General features: G+C 40.3%; 1 protein-coding gene across 1 annotated transcript in view; it reads left to right on the top strand.

The window, feature by feature from the left end:
- LOC134577098 (suppressor of cytokine signaling 3-like) overlaps positions 1 to 21849 on the top strand; it is a 35779-nt gene extending 13930 nt beyond the window's left edge. The window contains exon 2 of the mRNA XM_063435753.1: positions 20139 to 21849. Within this exon, the coding sequence (XP_063291823.1) occupies positions 20797 to 21432 (636 nt within the window). The 5' untranslated portion in view covers positions 20139 to 20796 and the 3' untranslated portion in view covers positions 21433 to 21849. The remainder of the gene's footprint in view (positions 1 to 20138) is intronic.
- The last annotated feature ends 1018 nt before the right edge of the window (positions 21850 to 22867 follow it).

Raw genomic sequence — 22867 nt, 5'->3', positions numbered from 1 at the left:
GGAGTAATGGGAACAGAGGAAGTGTTAGGGAAGACAGGTATATTCCAGCAGCGCAAAGGTCCCGCGATAGAGAAGGTAGGGACTTCGTAGGATTGGCTGACACGGTCATGGAGGACTATTGATACCGACCGGGCTCCATCCCCCTTGGTCGAGCGGAGCCTATGGTCGATGTATCAATAGGGGGGAAAAGGAGTGCGTTCATGATCGACACTGGTGCTGAACATTCAGTGGTGACTAATCTAGTTGCTCCTCCATCTGGAAGGACTATTACTGTGATAGGAGCAACTGGAAGAAGTGCTGAAAAACCGGTTCTTAAAAGTCGACTCTGTACATTGGGAGGCCACGTAGTAAAACACCAATTCCTTTATATGCCTGAATGTCCAGTCCAATTGCTGGGACGTGATATGCTATCCAAATTACAAGCGCAGATTACGTTCCTACCAGATGGAACAACATCTTTAAAGTTTAATGGACCTTCAGGTATTATGACTTTATCCGTACCAAAGGAAGAAGAGTGGCGACTTTATACAGTGTTGACTAGCCAAAACCCTAGGAGTGATGAGACATTGTTTAACATACCAGGAGTTTGGGCAGAGAACAACCCACCAGGACTGGCCCGCAATATTCCACCAATAAAAATTGAACTGAAACATGGGGTTTATCCAGTGAGCCTAAGACAATATCACATTCCGCAGAAGGCTAAGAAGAACATCCAATCCTATCTGGATAAGTTCATACGGTATGGTATCCTAAAATTCTGTACTTCCCCCTGGAACACCCCATTGCTGCCTGTTCAAAAGCCCGGCACAGATGAGTATCGACCTGTGCAGGACTTAAGAGCAGTCAATGATGCGGTTGTTAGCATACATCCAGTTGTACCCAATCCATATAACCTGCTTGCTTTAATTCCGGGCGGGGCTACTTACTTCACAGTCTTAGATCTCAAAGATGCCTTCTTTTGCCTCCGAATTGCCGCAGAAAGTCAATGTATTTTCGCTTTCCAATGGGAGAACGCTGTAACGGGCTCAAAACGCCAAATGACTTGGACAAGACTGCCCCAAGGGTTTAAAAATTCACCTACCCTATTTGGTTCAGCCCTAAGTCAAGATCTATTGGATTTCGAGTCCATCCCAGGAGAGTGTGTATTGTTACAATATGTAGATGACTTGTTGATAGCAGCAGTTACAAAAGAAATCTGTCAGCAAGCAACGCACGATCTACTACACATTCTCTGGAAGGCAGGATACAAGGTGTCTAGAAAGAAGGCTCAGTTGTGTTTGCCAACTGTCAAGTATCTAGGATTCCATATCTCTGAAGGTCAAAGAATTATGGGGCCAGAGAGAAAAGAAGCTGTCTGCCAAATACCAATACCCAAGAATAGAAGACAAGTGCGAGAATTCTTGGGGGCAGCAGGCTTCTGTAGGATATGGATTCCCAGTTATGCGATACTAGCAAAACCTCTGTACGCAGCTATCAAAGGTACAGAGCACGACCCCTTCTTATGGACCCAAGAACAGCAAACGGCATTTGAAGATGTGAAGAAGGCTTTGATGAGTGCCCCAGCATTAGGTCTACCTGATCACACACGACCATTCTACTTATATGTACACGAGCAAAGAAGAATGGCTGTGGGAGTATTGACACAGTACTTGGGATCATGGCAAAGACCTGTTGCCTACATGTCTAAGCAACTGGATGCAGTGGCCAGCGGACTTCCACCTTGTCTAAGAGCCGTAGCTGCAGCCGCCCTGCTAGTAGCTGAAGCCGATAAACTCACTCTGGGTCAAGAACTTTATGTACGAGTCCCACATGCAGTACAGACGTTGTTGGATTACAAAGGAAATCATTGGTTTAGTAATAGCCGTATGACCAAGTATCAAGCAATGTTGTGTGAAAACCCAAGAGTGCATTTAGAGACTGTAAACACCTTAAATCCAGCTACCCTTTTGCCACAACCTACTGAAAGTCAACATGATTGTTTGGAAGTAATGGATGAAGTATTCTCAAGTAGACCAGATCTTCGTGATTTTCCCATCCAGAACCCCGATGTTCAATGTTACACCGACGGCAGTAGTTATGTGAAAGAAGGGATCCGCTATGCAGGATATGCAGTGACAACAATAGACAAGGTGATAGAAGCTCGGCCACTGGCGAAAGGAACATCAGCACAAAAGGCAGAATTAATAGCACTAACACGAGCGTTACAATTGGCTGAAGGTTTAAGAGTAAATATCTATACGGACTCTAAGTATGCGTTTTTAACCACTCATGCCCACGGAGCTTTGTATAAAGAAAGAGGACTACTGAATTCAGAGGGCAAAGAAATCAAGTACGCAGCTGAAATCCTACAACTATTGGAAGCAGTGTGGGAGCCGAAAGAAGTCGGTATCATACATTGTCGAGCGCATCTGAGAGGAGATGGTGATGTAACCAAGGGAAATCGGATGGCAGATAGTGCAGCTAAGCGTGCTGCTGAATCAGGAAGACAGGAGTATGTGGGGCATATAGCTGCTCTTATACCAACTCCACTGTCCCAATGGACTCCAGTTTATACAGCTCAAGAAGAGGAGTGGTTAAAGACTGAACCGGGAAAGTATTTGGAGAACAAGTGGTATCAGCTAGAAGATGGAAGAATAGTTATACCAGCATCACTAGCAGTAGAAATTGTCCAAAACTATCATAACGGGACACATTCTGGGAGAGACAGTACTGAAGAATCTCTTAGAAAACATTTCTACATACCAAGATTGTCCAACTTGACTCAGGCCATTGTACGCAGATGTGTAACGTGTGCTAAGAATAATGCAAGACAAGGACCAGTAAAGCCACCAGGAGTCCAGTTTATGGGGGGACTCCCCATGTCCGATCTACAAATAGACTTTACAGTGATGCCTAAATCGGGTGGACATCGTTACCTGCTGGTAATTGTGTGCACCTATTCAGGCTGGGTAGAAGCATGTCCTACTCGTACAGAGAAAGCAGGAGAAGTTGTGAGATTCCTGCTACGAGAAATAATACCCCGATATGGACTACCCTGTTCTATAGGATCGGACAATGGTCCAGCTTTTGTTCACCAGTGCCTACAACAACTGACTCATATGCTTGGTATAAAGTGGAGGCTTCATACTGCATATAGACCCCAGAGTTCTGGTAAGGTAGAGAGAATGAATAGAACTATAAAGAACCAGTTGGCTAAAATGTGTCAGGAAACCCAACTTAAGTGGAACGTTCTCTTACCTATAGCCTTATTGCGAATCCGCAGTACCCCTACCAGAAGGATGGGCCTCTCTCCTTTTGAAATCATGTATGGGCGACCACCTCCCGTACTTGGTAACTTAAGGGGGGACTTGAGTCAGTTGGGAGAAGGAATTACTCGGCAGCAGGTTGTAGAGTTGGGTAAGACTATGGAGGAGGTACAGAAATGGGTACAAGATAGATTACCTGTGAATATTTATCCCCCTGTTCATAGTTATCATCCAGGAGATCAAGTGTGGATTAAAGAGTGGAATAATGTACCGTTAGGGCCCAAGTGGAGAGGTCCTTATGTTGTTCTTTTGTCTACCCCTACAGCGATAAAAGTAGCAGAAGTGACTCCGTGGATACATCACTCCAGGGTTAAACCAGCAGCAGTCGATTCTTGGCAAGTTACAGCAGATCCAGAGAATCCCTGCAAGATCCGGTTAAAACGTACTACTCAGTCGGAGTAACGAGGAATTATTGTGGATTACAAATTTTATTGTTACAGGTGTGAGTGAGAAGGCCATAATAAAGCCTGTCCGCTTACCATCACATAGTGTATAAGCCAGGAAAGTCTCGAAGGGACACCTGTGAAGATGAGCAGAACTCCATTCCCTGCAGCCCCTCACATCCTGGAAGCTGAGGCGCCATCGCACGGACGAAGACTGAGGATGACGGCGAAAGATGTGCTTTTGATAGTGTTTATTTATATGTGTTTTTATATTCAGGAAGGTAGAGGTACCGACACTCCTAGCTGTGAGGTATGCATTAAGACTACGAGAACAGGTAACCATATTTCCCAAACCCTAATTTGGCATTCACAATACGAATGTAAAGGAGATGTATCGAGATGTAGATACTTAAATATAGACTATAGTGTGTGCCATTTAGGAGTAGGAGAACCTAAGTGCTTCAGTCCGGAGTATCAGCCTCGTACAATTTGGTTGACTCTCAGGAATGGAGATCCTCAGGGGACCCTAATTAATAAAACGGTGTTAGAATCCGTACATTCTTCGGGTGTTCTGCTATTTGATGCGTGTAAAGCGATATCGAGTGGTAGAAAGCCGTGGAATGTATGTGGGGATCTTAGATGGGAGAGGACGTATGGGTCTAACGATAAATATATTTGTCTCAGTAGCAAAAATAAATATGTAAGTCCTAGATGCCCAAATAGAGATTATAACTTTTGCCCATATTGGTCTTGTGTGGGGTGGGCAACTTGGGGACAGACAGTAGACAAAGACATGATAGTGACTAAGTTGCCGACTAGCCCTTATTGTAAGTCTATGGAATGCAACCCAGTCCATATACTCATTAATAACCCCGACAAGTTCTTAGATAAGTATGGAAATTTATTTGGGTTTCAAATATACGGGACGGGTTTAGATCCTGGGACATTATTGTTTATAGGAATAGAGACTGATACGGTATCCTCCCAGACTCATCAAGTATACCATTCCTTTTACGAAGAGATGAGTATAGATAATAAGATCCCCCATAATGCTAAAAACCTGTTCATCGATTTAGCTGAAAGTATTGCCGGTAGTCTTAATGTTACCAACTGCTATGTGTGTGGAGGTACTAACATGGGAGACCAATGGCCTTGGGAAGCAAAGGAGGTAATGTCCGGTTCTGAGGCAGTTGACCAATTAATATCTACACAAGCCGATTATCATATGAGTGTTAGAGGTAAATCTGAGTGGAGATTAAAGACCTCCATCATAGGTTATGTTTGCATAGCAAGGAAAGGAATAATGTATAATACTTCTGTAGGAGAATTAACTTGTCTAGGGCAAAAAGCTTATGATGATGATACAAAGAATACAACTTGGTGGTCGGCTTCAAATGTCTCAGAACCATCTAACCCGTTTGCTAGATATGCCAATTTAAAGGATGTGTGGTTTGATCTATCCATCACATCTACTTGGAGAGCCCCAGCAAATTTGTACTGGATCTGTGGTAAGAAAGCCTATTCGGAGCTGCCACAGGACTGGGAAGGGGCATGTGTGTTGGGTATGCTCAAACCATCCTTCTTCTTGTTACCGATTGAAACAGGTGAGACTTTAGGTGTTAAAGTGTATGATGTGAATCATAGGAAGAAAAGGGGACCCATAGAGATAGGTACCTGGGAAGATGATGAATGGCCTCCCCAGCGTATTATAGATTACTATGGGCCAGCCACGTGGGCTGAGGATGGTACCTTTGGTTATAGAACCCCTATTTATATGCTCAACCGTATTATAAGATTACAGGCGGTGGTTGAGATTATCACAAATGAGACATCACAAGCGCTCAATCTTCTAGCGAAGCATAACACCAGGATGAGGACAGCAGTCTACCAAAATAGATTAGCTTTGGATTACCTTTTGGCAGTAGAGGGAGGTGTATGTGGGAAGTTTAACCTGAGCAATTGCTGTCTTCAAATAGATGACGAAGGGCAAGCAATAGCTGAGCTTACTAGCCATATGGTTAAACTAGCGCATGTGCCTACTCAGGTATGGAAAGGGTACAATCCAAGTAGTTGGTTTGGTAGCTGGTATGAGTGGTTTGGAGGGCTTAAGGCAGTGGTAGGTGGAGTCCTACTGATTTTACTGTTGTGTCTACTCCTGCCGTGTCTTATACCCTTAGTAGTTAGGTCTGTGCAAAGCCTGATAGGAAGTATAGCAGAGAGGAAGGCTGCTGCACAGATAATGGCGATATATAAGTATAAGGCTCTAGATCAGGGAGAACCAATGCAAGAAGATGAATGTTGAAGATTCACATCATAAGATAAGTCTGGTCTGGTTCATGGTAACCTGAGGTATATGCAAACCAAGGTTAAGTGATGCCTCAAGTAATTGTGAAATATCAGAGGCATCAAAGGGGGGAATGTGATGTAATTCCAGTAAAATACAAGTTTAGCAGGCTAAGATTGCCACAAGGCATATGTATGTATATGTGTTTGTAGTATCAGTTGGTTAATTACACGTAGCTAAGATACTGTCATCACTGTACTGACCAGGTGCAGGAATGTAAGAACTGGAATTACGCGTCCCTCTCCTTTGTATCAGATGAGCCACGTGGTTAGACCGGATGGATGAGTTTAGACTCTATTCATTAAATAGGTTAAGGGTATGTGTGGGTGTAGTTAATTGTGGGAGGAGCTACAGTGCTATATAAGGAATGTACTCTATGTATTCAGTACTCAGACTTTGCTGTATTTTGGTGACGCTAGTCCCTCTGAGTCCCGATCGGTGATCCAATAAAGAATCTCTTCCTTCCTGAAGAAACCTGTGTCCATCTCTCTGTGCTTGGCTTCCGTCAGTTTCTCCGGTATCAGAACAACCTCATTAAGCTGAAGATGTTCAGGTGACTATACTGTCCCTTTAACCCCTTAAGGACCAAACTTCTGGAATAAAAGGGAATCATGACATGTCACACATGTCATGTGTCCCTAAGGGGTTAAGGTAAGTATGCCATGACAGAGCCACTTAAAGGTAGTGGTGCGTATGGAACATATTAAACTGTTCAGAAACAGTCTTTGTCTTTAATTTTAAAAGACCCATTCCTCTACTCTATTCACAGTAAGAACTATTGGAACTCGGTTCCCTCTGCCCATAAACAGGAAGATTTTGTTTTAACAGGAAAAAGCATGTACCATTAAACATGCAAAAGGTAAATGTACCTTTTTTTTTTAATAATCTGTGAAATTCTGTGTATTGTTTATTGGAACTACAACTTATTTGGTGTACTTCTTGGAAAAAGAAATGCAACTGTGAACATGCCTATGTACCCTTAAAGGTTCAAGTTGGTCAAGCAAGGAATATCCACTTTAAAAGATCAGTTGTTACCCTTTTTGCACTCTCTCTCCGTCTTGCACTTGATTTGAGTTTACGTGAAAATTAGACATTGTATATGTAAAAGGACTGTTTTGGCCTTCAGTAAATAGAAGTTTATGTCCTAAACTATGTGAGTCAGTGTGTCGCCTAGAGGCCCGTGGGGGAATCCCCATTTGAATTTAAAACCCTTTACCTCCGTGGGATTCCATGAGTGGTTTTAGCTGCAGGCAGGTGTCAAGTCTTTGACTGCCAAACACCTAAATCTAGGTATTCTGCTGGTCTGTCATAGTAAGAGTGGGGGGGAGCAAGCTGTGGCTTTAAATTCGTTTTTCTATTCTCTGCACTTTTAAAAAGAAACATAGCCTATAATGCTAAATCAGACAGAAACTGCATATGCAATATATGTCCAACTCTAAATAGGAAGAAAATTGTGTGCATGATTGATGCAGACCATAAATGGCAGAAAAATTGAGTCATTTAGAATCAGAAATAAATCCTACTGAAAGTATGGAAACTGAGTTTCCACGGTACTTGAGCCCTGGAGATTAGCCTGTGTAAATAATATACTTTCATTTTGTTTTAAATTAAATTTTCAGTTACATAAATGGTTGTCTCTACATCATCTGTAGATCGCTGAAAATGTCCCAAATAACTCCACATCTTGGTCAAACCTCCAGCCACATCCCTAAAAAGCAAAATGTCCCTCTTTGTCTATTTGAAATGTTGAGAGTTTTTAAAATACCTAAATTGACGATATCAGATCAGATAATCTAGAAATCTATTCATTCGTGTGTAGCGACAATATGGCTGCATGTAGTAACATTCCAAAACTGTAACCATGTTATTACTCTTACAGCCTGTTCATGCGACCACAATGTATGACCATCAGTCAGGTGACGCTAGACCAAACCTACTAACATAGGCCTCAATTTAATATTACTGGATAAGCCTTTCAAATTATTTAATATTATGGAATAGACTTTTAAAAGGAATAAATGTTTTTAAAAATATTTACATTTTGTAATATTTTGATATTTAAAAAAAATTATTTTTATATATATATATATTTTTTTTTTTTTATAATTGTGATGCTTTTTTGATACTTTAATATGTTGAAAATAATTTTAAAAATGTATCCATTAATATTAAATCATTTGGAAAGCTTTTCCAAAAATATTAATTCACAGACCTGTTTAGTTCCCCTGTCCCTATAACCTGGTTTGGTTTTCCAGGGTTCTACTTCTGTTACCCTTAAATATTAGATGCACTTGCACAGAGCGTACTTAAACTCAAGTCAGTAAGACCCAGCACCATACTTTCCAACATTTCAAGTGGACAAAGAGGGCCACTTTAATTTTAGGGGTGCGAGTGGGGGTATGGCTAAGGAAGTTTATAGTAGTTTGAAGATTACTGGGAGTAATATTGCTTTGGAGCTCTGTTATACACTCAGATACACCGACAATATGAGCTCCAAGAAAAGAGGGACAGTAGGGTAATAAAAAGAGACCGGTGGATTTGGGACTATCCCTCTTACATAGGGTCACTCAGGAGGTATGCACCACCTTTTCAGACAGTTTAGTCACTAAGTAAATCACCAGTGACATTCATGGTGTCACTGGCCCATCCACTTACAGCCCTCTACGCGCCACACCTCCTAACATGACTGCTGACCCAAATGCCAAACCCGTTACCCCCAATAACGACATGACACCTGATTGTTGGGTAAGGGCAACGGCCACAGCTTTATTAAACTTTAACACAGCCAGCATTTCCACCTGTCAGCTCTTGGGGTGACTACCCAACAGACAGATACTCCAAGTCTTTATCCAGAGTTCGTACAGCCTGCCTTCGGCCATCAGCCCTAGCAGGCTGCGACTCCCCAAATCCTTTCCGTGCATTACGTGCGCTGGCCAGGAACTCCGCCATAGCTGTGACAAAACAAGAACAGAAACAAACAACACCACAAGCCAGAAACCATCACATAGCATAGGAAAAACGGGGAGGGTGGGCGGGAAACTGTTCCAGACTGCTCCTTCTGCACTGGTGAGTCCCTCCCATCTGCTCTCCTTCTTATATCCCACCATATAGGCAACAATGTATCCCTCATACTCCCACCCCTTACTGCAGGGCAGCAGTCATCCTTGCAGTCCAGGGGATATCTTTATTTCAAATGTAGAAAGAAGGACACTTTACTTTTAAGGGCGTGAGGGACATTAGCAAAGAGAAGATGGATTTTCTCGACAAAAATGGGGATCGTCCTTCCTGAATAGTGACATTTGAGAGGAATGTGACATACTATCCCACAATCATACCTCGTAATGTTTTGCCGTGTGTTAGATATATTAATCATTTTGGGCAAATATCCCAATGAAAGTTTCCATTTAAAGCATCTACAACTTACTTTTTCTTTATTTATGCTTGTATATTTGTGTTTTTTTATTTATTTTTTTATTGGATTTTCTTTTTCTTCTATGTGGTTACCACAAACATAAAAATTTAATGCACAACTTGTGTTTTATGTATTCAGAGACAAATAATAACATACAGAGACACGTGTTAACATACATAGTAATGTAGATAAAAGAAAAAAAAAACAGTTCGCCTTTTAAAACATATTTTTATGTTGCTGATGGAAAACAATGCTAAAACCCCAAATATTGTGTCACTGTCCGTTATGCTACAAAAAGGGTGTGTGTGGGGAGCTAGTCCTTCTTAGAATCAAGCAATCAAATTTCTCTTTGGATCAACAGCCTGTTCACATACATGTTAAAGGGACACTGTAGGCACCCAGACCACTTCAGCTAATTGAAGTAGTCTTAGTGCTGTGACCCTTTTGCACCTAGTACTGCAATGTTAAACATTGCAGTTCCAAAAAACTGGAATGTTTACATTGCAGCTCTAAGTCTGCCCTCAGTGGCTGTCTGTCAGACAGCCACTAGAGGGCTTCCGGAATCCAAACTGACTTTTGATACGTTATCTGATGCTGGACGTCCTCACGCTCTGCATGAGTACCTCCTCACGGGACGGAGGAGGGAGCGGAGCTTTGACCCAGCGCCATGGTCATCAGCGCTGGGATAAGGTTAGTTAATAAAGGGTTTTTAGCCCTTTATTTACTGGGTAGGAGGGGGCGCGAGAGAGGGGGAAGGAAGAGGAATTGGTAGTGCCAAAGTGTCTATCCTCCATCCACATCTCAACCATACACCCCTAATACCTAAACACACTTTGCATTGTTCCAATGATCACAAATTATACCCCAATCCCTTGGCTAGTGCCAGCCTTATTTCTTAACCCCATGCCTAACCTGAGTCTAATTTTCCTAAACCCAAGCCCAACTCTAACAATAATCGTATTTCTTTATGCAGCTTCCTATCCCAGTCGTGTGGATCCTCTAATCTCCTGTCCTATCTCAAATTTGCCATCTCAAACCTAATGCCTTATTTCATGAACATTACTCCGGCTTTATTCAACTAAATCCTTATTATACTCAATTTTCATACCTTTCATATCAAACTTTAATCCTATTTTGTAACCATAATCCAATGTTCTACTCCAGTTTGTCCTTCCTACTAAGTGGATATTATACCCCAGCTTTTTTCCTCCAATCCCATGCCCTACATCTTTATCTTAATGTCATACTGGATCCCAATCGTATCCCACCATCCCTGTCCTCTTCACAAATTTATATATGTAATTGTATCCTTTAAAAGAAACTTTTCCTCCAATCCAAAATCCTACCCCATTCTTATACCCATAATAATATGTCTTACCACATCTTACTACTGTATTCCCAAATTATTTCCCAATATACATCTATAGTGGCAGGTATGCGCATTTTGTGCACTCAGTCACATGCAATAACCAAAATGTATCCCCTAATCTCACACTCAGCATCTCACATTCATATTCACTGCCCATACACATATCTAAAAAAAAAAACAGGATGGATTATGTTGTGGATGCTGAGAACCTATGAGAGCGAAGGTTAGACAGAATGGTGTTAGAATTTGGCATGTACCTGTGCAGAACAGAACTTGTTCACTATTCATTAGTGGTGAATTGTGAAACGCCCCTGATCTATTGATGCACAGGACCTGGATATGAAATCGAAACATTCCATAGAGTTTACGGTTAGGATTCTTTTTCATATAACACCATAAAGAGAGTTGTTTGCCAAATAGGCACAGACAGAATTTTGTTCCCTTAAGAAACTCTTTCAATGAGATTGGGAGTGCCCTTGATGTCACACAGCTTGGCCTGTTTTAAAAAAGAGGGATTGGTATATGGCGCATTAGATGGTACCTGTACCCACTGGCAGCTGGGCTCTACTCATCAATTATTTTTGATTCTTGTCTATTTTCATATGGTACTTTTTAATGTTTTTAAATAAATCCCATGCAGTCTCTTTGCATAGGCTGAAAAACACATGCATCCATCAGCTTTACCCCTTCGCACATCTTCTTTTGCTATTGAGCCAAAAGAAGGCAAAAAAACAAAAAACAGTTGGAAGCTATTTCTAATTTTGCAAAAAGCTAGGAAATAGATCCTTCAGGACCTGAGAATGGCAGTCAGACCTCTCATTGGAGTTTTTGCAAGTATCCATCCAGTTGCTGTTTAAACATCTGTACAGACTCTGATAAAATCACATCTTTAGGCAGAGAATTCCACATCCTTATTGGTGTTACTGTAAAAAAAAACAACAAAACATGTGGTTTGCCTTATACTACTTCTCCTTTCTTCCACTCTAAATGCGTGACCTTGTGTAGATATTGATTTCCACACAATGGTTTTTATTGGCCGCAAATATATTTGTATGATGCTATCATATCCCTTCTGAGGCGCCGTTTTTCTAAACTAAACAGATTTAAATTTGTTAACTTCTCTTCATAACTTTTTGCTGAAAAGCTGCCAACAGATTTCTTTGCTGTAAGCGAGTGACAGGGGAAATTCATAATCCTGAAGCAATTGCATTTGTAGGCACTCATTTGTACGTGCTTACGTACTTTCGTGCTTACGTCTTTGGACTTTCTGATGATATTCTACACATTAGGCAATACTTGTGGTGGTGCACTATAATTGGTTGGCTTTGAAAGTCAATGCAAGGCATCTTTGTGGCACAATGCCATCTTGTGGCTTTTAGGACCAGATGACTGGTCTTCTCTAGTCCATCTATTGTTTGACAAGAGAGCTTATTGATCTATTGATCCCATTATTGTATTGCCCTTCACCTCACTGTAGAAGTTTGATGGAACAGGTAAAGGCCATTCATATCTCTCGCTTGTTGCAAGCTGGGGTGTGAAAAACAATGCCTGTTCCCAATCAGTCAAAGGACAGCTGATGGTATATCTGCTCATTGTTTGTGTTGGAATTTAAATTAAATTCTATTCCTCCCAACAAGGGTTTTGCATGACAGTCCTGAAATTTTAATTCTGTCTCGCCATCCTGGATTTGTTACCTTGTGTCTCAAATCTGAGGGCACCGGAGAACTGTCCCTAATCATCAAAGTGTGAGCACATCATGAAACATGTTTGTGCTGATAACCTCACGGCTATCAGTCCATCTAAACAGTGTATACATTTACAGTCATCTTTTATAAAAAAAAATAAAAAAATTTAGCTGTGATATTAACGTTCAGGCTTGCTAAAATTCTTTCAAGGATATCCACTTTAAGTGTGATACGTTTTATTCCGAAATAGCTGAATTGAAAACATAGTTTAATTTAATAATTTTAGCTATTTTGGCCTAACATTTAAAGTTAACTTTTAGTTCACTTAGAATTTTCGACATTTTACCATTTGGTAAATGACCATGCGAACATTAAACCCCTTCCCCATGGCTGACTCTAAATTTTCTAGATTTTGAAGAGCTGTTCAATATATTGTGTATCGTATCCTTTAACCCCTTAAGGACCAAACTTCTGGAATAAAAGGGAATCATGACATGTCACACATGTCATGTGTCCTTAAGGGGTTAAGAAGTGCTCCAACTGTTCTGGATGGTATTTCCTTTGACACTCATCCAGTGAAATGGCTGCCTGCGCATTGTGGGGAAGGCTGTCTGCAATAGCTGGAACACTAAAACGTTTAATATCATCATCATTAGCATTTACAGTGCCTTGCAAAAGTATTCACCACCCCTTGACTTTTTGCCAGTTTTGTTACATTAGAGCCTTAAGTTCAATGTTTTATTAATTTGAATTTTATGTGACTGGGAGCTACAGAGTTCCACAGCAGAGACTGGAGTATCTGTACATAGGACGACAATAAGCCGTACGCTCCATAGAGTTGGGCTTTATGGCAGAGTTGCCAGAAGAAAGCCATTACCTTCAGCAAAAAAACAAAATGGCACGTTTTGAGTTTGCGAAAAGGCATGTGGGAGACTCCCAAAATGTATGGAGGAAGGTGCTCTGGTCTGGTGAGACTAAAATTTAACTTTTTGGCCATCAAAGAAAACACTATGTCTGGTGCAAACCCAACACTCGCATCACCCAAAGAACACCATCCCCACAGTGAAACATGGTGGTGGGATGTTTTTCAGCAGCCAGGACTGGGAAACTGGTCAGAGTTGAGGGAAAGATGGATGGTGCTAAATACAGGGATATTCTTGAGCAAAACCTGTACCACTCTATGCGTGATTCGAGGCTAGGATGAGGTTCACCTTCCAGCAGGACAATGACCCCAAACACACTGCTAAAGCAACACTTGAGTGGTTTAAGGGGAAACATGTAAATGTGTTGGAATGGCCTAGTCAAAGCCCAGACCTCAATCCAATAGAAAATCTGTGGTCAGACTTAAAGATTGCTGTTCACAAGCGCAAACCATCCAAGGAGCTGGAGCAGTTTTGCAAGGAGGAATGGGCACAAATCCCAGTGGTAAGATGTGGCAAGCTCATAGAGACTTATCCAAAGCAACTTGGAGCTGTGATTCCCCCAAAAGGTGGCTCTACAAAGTATTGACTTTAGGGGGGGTGAATAGTTATGCACATTGACTTTTTCTGTTGTTTTGTCCTATTTGTTTTTTGCTTCACAATAAAAAAAAAACATCTTCAAAGTTGTGGGCATGTTCTGTAAATTAAATGATGCAAATCCTCAAACAATCCATGTTAATTCCAGGTTGTGAGGCAACAAAACACGAAAAATGCCAAGGGGGGTGAATACTTTTGCAAGGCACTGTATATAGCGTCTACATTTTCTCAGTGCTTTAATTATAGAAGGGAGATATTTCACAACAAGTAATTGGCATATAGAAGATTAACAAATGAGCTTACAATGTATGAGGAGTCTTGGGTTCAACTGTACAGCGCTGTGGAATTTGTTGGCGCTATATAAATAATAAAAATCACTGTAGTGCAAACCAGTCAAATACATGTGATTTGTATTGACTGGATTCACTAAATAAATGTTTCCCAAATTCCTACAGAATGAGAGATCTGAGGTGATAAGGTTTGGTTTTAAATGTGTCTGAACTTCTAACACTCTGCCATTCATCAGATGTCTATCATCATTTCCCAGAAATGAAGCACTCCACTAACCTGTCACGCCACTAGTGAACTCTAGATAAAGGGTTCTATTTAACAATTTGCAGGAAAAGCAGTTAACCGTAATTTACAGCCCTTAAGCCTTTTTGCAAACCAAGGGGCCAGCAGACCCGCTTGGCAGGATAATGGTTAAACGTCTGCTTGGAATTCATTAACCCTTTGAGCTTCAAATATACATATTTTTTTGTATTGGGTCTTTTTTATTTTTTTTTTTTTTTTTTTTTTAATGTTGAATGCTGAAAATAGTACACTGTAAACCTTAATAAACCTACATCACAGCTGCAAATACTGGTCAGAACAAGCATCTTGTATGAATTTAAACATACTATCTTTTCATCAATCATAGATATGAATGCATATATGTGCAATGCATCCACAGTGCGCAGGAAGCATTTTTTTTTTCTTTTTACTTTTCTGTTACATACATGTTTTACTCATGCCTACCAAGTGTCCTTTTTTAAGAAAGGCAGTCCCTATTTTGGCCATAAATTTCTCCTTTTTTGTTTTCTTTTTTTTTTCCAGCACTGTTTGTGTTGGCTGAATTAGCTAAATGCATTTTTCCAAATTCCCACAGTACTAGATCGGGGATTATAAGGCATCGTTTTAATTCTATGGTTATCAGTAGAAAACCCAATATCATTCTGAAATAGTATCACTAAATCTCCAATCACTCCGCCTAAAACACTGATTTATTTATTTTTTAAAACTATCACATTTTGTGAACCTTGAAGTTGGTGTTTAGAGATTGAGTGAGCTGGATCTCGCATGTTGCATTATTGGCCCCAGCAGCACTTTTATAATGTATGCATGCTTAAAGGGACACTATAGGCACCCAGACCAATTGAGCTAATTGAAGTGGTCTGTGTGCAGTGTCTCTGCCCCCCTTAGTCCTGCAATGTAAGTTATTGTAGTTTTTGAGAAAATAGGCTAAGACTGCCTATAGTGGCTGTCAATCAGACAGCCACTAGGGGCACTTCCAGGTGGCTAATCGACTTTAGGTCACCTTACTGACGCTGGATTTTCTCACACTCTGCATGAGGACATCCAGCATCAGTAAACTCCCCATAGAAAAGCAATGAAGTAATGCTTTCCTATGGGGAGGGCCTAATGAGCTCAGAGAGCTTGCAGTGCATTCGCATTAGGCCGCCCTCCCTATTGGATGACAGAGGATTAGGCGGAGTACCGACCCAGCACCAAGGGAGATCATAACTGGAGTCGGGTAAGTGTTAGAAGGTTTTTTTTACCAAATGGTCATGCTCTAACATACACACACAAACACAGATACACACACCTTGACACACAGATACACACATACACACTGTGTGTGTATCTGTGTGCCTGTGTGTATCTGTGTGTCAGATACATACACACACACAGATATACATTGACACACAGATATACACACACACCGGCACATACAAAAAATGGTTTACACAACAACGCAATTTTTAAATTGTATTTTATTTTATTTTTTTACGGGGGAGGAGGGGGGCAAATTACTATAGAATCCATTTAAGTAAATGAAGACTTTCTGGTTGCATGTGTAAATATATCTGGAAGTCCAGGCCAACTCTCCAAACTTTGCACCCTGCACTGTCACAGGTTCCCCTTTCCAGTTCCCTATTTAACCTTGCACTACAGACGGGAAAGAACACTATATGGGTGGAGAGAGAAGAACATTAAGGGGGGGCACTAAGGTACAGGGAAGGGAAAAAGAACACTGGGGTAGGGTGACTACTAAAAGAGAAGGGAGAGGAACATTATGGGTAATTGGGGGGCACTAATAGACAGGTAAGGGGGAAGAAGAGGAACACTAATGAACATGGAGGGGAGGATAGAGGAACACTAAGGGACATGGAGGGGAGAGTGGCACACAGGGGGGCCTGAGTGGGGAGAAAGATGCACAGAGGTGATGAGGAGGGAGAAAGACACACAGATGGGTCTGGGGGTGAAAACGTTTAGAGGGGCTGGGGGTGCAAATACAAAGGGGCTAGGAGTAAACGAGACACAGAGGGGCTGGAGAAGATTAGAAAGAGACTCATAATGGCTGGGGGGAGATAAACGGGCTGGTGGTAAAAGAGAAAAACACAAAAGAGCTATTAAGAGTAAAAAACACAAAGGGTCTGGGAGAGAATGAGACACACAAACGGGCGGGGGAATAAGACTCACAAAGGGATGTTGTAAGAGATACACAAAGGAGGTGTAAGACACAATGGGAAAAAATAGTGGATAAGATACACTTAAGGGGGTAAGATATTTTTTAAAAGAGGATAAGAAACAAAAGGTGTGTGTGTGTGTGTGTGTGTGTGTGGTTTTTATGTATTTACTTTTTGTAGCAAATTGAAAAGGAAAGTATGTATTTTTTGTTTTGGAAAGAATAGTCTTTGATCAGAGCTCTTGTGGTCTTCTTGCGTTCCCCAGTATTATCATTAAAGTGTTCCTACTCATTAATCTCCAAGAATATACAGTCACAGCGTGAAGTTACAGTTAGTAACATAACAAATGAATAATGTACAAAGGCAATCCTTCAGTATGATAAACACAAGGAGGTGATCATCATAAATCAACACAAAGGCTTTTTTATATAACCAATACCATTAATAACTGCCATTTCTGTTCTTCCTGCTTTAAAACTCCTGAATTGCCCAGGTATTTAAAAATGTAGATGATTGTTACATGCTAATTGAACAGCATTTCCCAGTAAGTGTGTAACAAATCAGAATATAGATAAGTAATGTTAAGTTCTGGGAATAAGCAGCTCTAACTCTGCTTTTATGACATAATCTATCGCATAATGTCTGACTTTAGGCTATAGTGTATTGTCGCTTATTCAATTACAGAATTCCTGCAATACCAGATTGACTGATTCATTTCTGTGTAAGTGGTTTAAATCTATCTATCTATTAAAATGCAAAATGTGTGTGTATATATTAAATAATTATTATATATACATATTTCATTATTATTATTTTTTTATGGAACTATAGAAATGGAAAAAAAATGGATGCTTTTTTAAAATAAAATATTTAAGGATATAATGTTGGTTTTTCTTTAGCTTTTCTTTTTTTTTTTTTTAGCTTTTGAATTAGCCATTTAGCCTGAGATGTGTGAAAGGCTATACATTAAAAAAAAAAAAAAAATCTGTATTATATAACCATGTAATATAAAATACTGGTACTAGTCATTTATACTGTGATAAGCAGTTTAACGTACCCTTATTTTAGACAACGTTACATTCTTTGTAAGAGTTATTGCAATGTGTAGATTTGCTCACACATGGTTTTTTTTCATATAACCCCCCCAAAAAAAATATATCCAGATTTTTTCTGGACTTGCACCCAAGTAAAACTAAATGACCCCCCAAGAAAACATATTCCAGCTCTAAACCCTGCAACTGCAAACGTTTTTACCGCTTAGTCTTCCCATTAATGATATAAACACTATGCAAAAAAACACTCTCTCCCCATCTCCCTTGTCCTGTTTATATCCCCCCTCCCCCCGTGTCATCACCTACTCCTCGCCCCAGAGTCCACCTCTACTTCACCAACGTCCCAACCTCCCCACTATTATCCTCACATTTTTGTCTAATGAAGTGTACAGCAGAAGTCGGTGCAAATATTCTTTCTGTTGTTGCAACACTGGGCCTTATGAGCTTTTACTTCCTACCTTGTTGTGGTTCCTCAGAGGACCACAGGCCTTCATTCACTTGCCTAAAATTCTTTGCTGTGATTGGATTAGTTGGAAGTGCAAATATTCAGGTCTCAAAACAAAAACATTCAAAAGCAAAACGAAAATATTAAAAACCAATGCAGAAGATTTGTAAACATAGATAAAATGTATACAATGCTTGGTAAGATTGCAAAATGTTTATATGTCCTTTTTTAACCCCCATCATTTTACAATAGTCAATGATAGCAGACAGCGTCCTGGTATTTCAGGGGTTTCTTTTTAGTCAACTTATCTAATTTACCTTTTCTCATTCTCTGATCTTTATGTACTAATGTATACCTCCCAATGTAGGGAGGTGTGTAAACCAGGAATAGGTTGGGCAGGTCTAAACATGGGCCAGTGCCTGACCCGCATTACTGGCACCTCTAAAATGTAGAGCGTGCCTGAAGAAGGGGCATATCAGCCTGGTGTGAATTTGACCACAGCAAAGGATGAGCATGCACCGTGATGTGACAGCACTCTTTCCATGCTCATAGTGACCTTCGGGTAGCGCAAGCTTGACTAATGATTCAGTCGCTCAATGCTTTCTAAAGACTGTTCCCTGGTGTCCACAAAAACTGGACACCAGGGAACAAGCACGGGAAAGAGGGAAAAGAGACCAAAATCTGTACTATCTCTCCAAATTCAGAGCAATTGGTAGACCTGCTAATTTGTAATTCTGCTGAGCTTTTTAGCCAGCTCCAATTATTTATCTAGCAGTATCATAGAAGAACAGTAGGTGGCGTTATCTGGAGGTGTGGGATACACATCCTCAAAGGCAGGCCACAGATGTCCATACCTTTTAGGTACGTAGGAATGGCAGGGAAGTAGTAATACATAGTGGTCCTCATACTCAAAACATTTGGAACCACAGAAATAGCGTTCCGTTTCTAAGACTGCTTGGGATAATGAGCGCATCCCATTGATAATCCAGAGAAATGAATAACAAACCTATACGCTTTTACTTTGAAAATCAGAGGTGAAAATCAACGACTTGTACCTTGGCAACAGTAGCAGGTTACAATCACAAAAGGGGAAGAAAAAGTTTTGTATATGAATATAAAAAGCACAATGTTAATGTTACACTCTTCAGCTGTCCTATTAACTAATCGTGTTTCCTTCTTTGTTTAAAAACACAAAATATCTCAGTTTCTGGTCTCACTCATAGAGGTCCAAATACCTAAACAAGACTCGATTATAAATAGTAGCTTGGTATATAAATGTTGTTAAATAGATCAGGTTTTGTGTGTTGCCTTCTCTGAAGTGGACTGTGATGTAATTTGCTAAATCTTTAATATATGTTAAAGAAAAGGGAGCATATTTTACGAAATACATTCTAATAAAGCTACAGCTGATGGTTCAATGTTTTATTCAATGGTGTAAATTTCAGAGAAGTGACAATTCCTCTTTAAAGCTTGACAAACAATACTTTATTTATACAGTGACACAGTGATCCAGGAGAATCACATTTGTCCAGATTAACATTTATTTTAACAAAATTCCCAGGTTCCCAGAGGTTAGATCAAATTGTCATTTGTTTCTTTATTTATGTAATATTATTTTATTTTGCCACCCATTTTGCTTCTCGCGCAGCTGCCTACCCTGTAGAGCCACATGACATATGTTATTTTCTGTCTGGATTATAGGAATATTCTAGTATGGCCTTTGCTGTCTTTCAAATGCACCACCATTACAGAGAAACAGGAGTATGATGCATACAATGTTACATTGATCGACTGAATCAAAGCCGATTTTCTAATAATAAACTGCTAATCTTGCATATGTTTTTTGAAATGTTTCCATTGTCCATTATCTTACATTTCTCTTAATTTTGCCTTACAGGTGATTCAGAATTATGGATACATCAAATGTAATGTGAAGTATTCAGAGCTACTCGGCGGAACCTTCATTTTCATTGAGTAGAGCAAGCAGTGTCTTCATTCTTGCACAGTACTGCCACCAGATTCTTAATTCTCGCACAGTATCGCAACCTAAAAACTCTTAGCGGCTTTGCTCACGCATTGCAGTAGCCTGATTCTTCATATCTGCACAGTCCAGCAACGTAAGACCTCATAACTACCCAGTGCAACAGCCTTAACCTTCATTCCTCAGCACCCTGAGTCTTAATTCTCACACAGTATTTATGCTTGAGCCTTCTTTTTCACACATTACAACGACTCAAGCCTTTGTTTTCACAAAGTGCAACCATGAATCATTCTCACACAATGCAGCAACTTGACTGTTCATTCTTGCACAGTACACCAACTTGAGTAATTATTCTTGCACAGTTACAGCAACCTGAGTATTGATTTTTACACAATACAGACGTCTTAGTATTCATTACTGCACAGAGCATCAATCTGGGTACTCCGTTCTTTCACAGCGCATCAACTATTCATTCTCTCAGAGCACAGCACCCTGAATCATCCTTTCAATACAGAGCAACAACCTTAGTTTTCATTCTCACTGGTTTCTGCAGCCTGGCTTGATTAGCCTGACGATGGTCACACTTCGCTGGAGTTGTTTTCGTCGCTCCCTCTGTCCATCATCCATTTTTGCAGCCATGAGCTCACAGGCTGCCCAGCTATCCTACCACTACAAATCTTTCTGTGGGGACTACGAGCAGGTGGAGACTGCTCTAGAACGGCTGGAGGCCAGTGGCTACTATTGGAGCACCCTCTCTGGCACAGATGCCAAAAAGCTTTTATCTGACCAGCCTGTGGGATCTTTCCTAATCCGTGACTCCTCGGATCATCACCACCTTTTCACTCTCAGTCTTCGTACATCTGCAGGAATTACCAACCTACGTATTAAGCTTGATGGACCTTCTTTCTACCTGGAGACGGTGGCAGGAGCAGAGAGCCCACCTACATTTCCTTGTGTGGTTAAGTTGGTTGAACATTACATGCGTCTTACAGCAGCAGGAGAATCAGACGCCAACTTGTGCTACATAGAGGGCAAGGATCACCCGGCTCCTCTCATGCTGACACAGCCATTAAATTGCAAAGTTGTGTCTCTACAGTACTTATGCAAAAGGACAGTTGTAGCAAATATGCCTTCAGAAGCATCTGGCTCCAGTGAAAATATGGAGGAACTTCCTGTTTCCAAAGTGCTTAGGAATGCCTTCAGAAATTGAATAACATCCTAAATTTGGAAAAGACATAATAGTTCTTAAGACTTTTTTTTTCTTTTAGCATTAATTGAATGATGATGTCATTCTTAAAAAGAAAGCAGAAACATAACACAATGACAAGACAAGTTTGAGATACACTGTTTTTCTTTGTGAACCTCAGAAACATGAAACTGAAAACTCTTAACAATGCACATGGCTTTCATAGGGGGGATAAAAAGATAAAAAATCAGTACTTTAGTTTCTAAGCATTATACATGATGATTGACTGGATTTTACTGAGGCTGGCCAACTGTTCTTGGAGCGCGGTGGCTAGTGAATGTTACTGGTCCTGATTAAAAAATAGATAACTTATTAACCAAATGTCTTCTCCATAACCAGTCCATTGCACCTGAGCCTGTATATTACAGGTGCTTCAGTGAATATTATTAAACTAGACCACGGTCAGGCAACCTTGGCACTCCAGATGTTGTGGACTACATCTCTCAAATTGTTCTTACAACCATAATTCTGGCAAAGCATCAGTGGAGATTTGGTCCACAACATCTGGAGTGCCGAAGGTTGCCTACCTCTGGACAAGACTGTAGTGAACATTTTTAATAGACCAGAGACATTGCATTAGCCCATCTCCCCAGAATCATTTGTTTTGAGCTGTGGCAGACCTATTATGGAAGCAAACGGGGTGACTACACTTAAAATGCTTTTTAAAAAATCAAATGCAATATTGATTTTCTTTCTAATCTGCTCATTATGGTTTTTATTAACTTTAACCATTCTGCAGCATCCCGAATGATGCCAGCCCCAATGATACATATATGATTTTTGTTTTGATTTCCACGCATAATCCCATCCATTACGATAGACCTCAAAAGATGATGTGTTATCACTGACTGCCAATCTACCTTACCAGTGAGGATTCATTGTATCATGGTGGAACACTATTCCATACTATTTAGTTTGACAACCCTATTCGATGTTTTGCATTACATCACTTTTTTACAATTTTATTATACTATTTTACTGTATAATTATTATGACTAATTTATCATTGTTTAACAGGGAGACAAGACGAGAATTCTTACAATTGTTATCAAGCAGTTAGTGACTTAGTAGACCAACAATATACTTAAGCAGAACCCACCAAAACCGTGCCATCCAAACTGTGTGTTAAAAATGTCAGGATATAACAAATCTGTAATGACCGTCCCCTCACAAGAGCACAGTGTCATTTTAGCATTGGTCATAATGGCGTACATCACATAGAGGAGAATGAAGGAAGTTTAACTCATAGAATTTTGATTGCTGATGTGCCCAGTAACTCCACTTACTAATGTGGGTTATCCCGTAAAATGGACACCGGGGTTTGAGTTGCCTAAACCATAATGCTATGTGGTCCTTAACTCTATCTACCAACTGTACCCCTTACAGTGATATGAAAAAG

Source organism: Pelobates fuscus, chromosome 11, assembly GCF_036172605.1.
Source record: "Pelobates fuscus isolate aPelFus1 chromosome 11, aPelFus1.pri, whole genome shotgun sequence".
Lineage (NCBI taxonomy): Eukaryota > Metazoa > Chordata > Amphibia > Anura > Pelobatidae > Pelobates > Pelobates fuscus.
The sequence above is the reverse complement of the archived record's forward strand: the minus strand, read 5'-3'. Positions and strand labels throughout refer to the sequence as shown.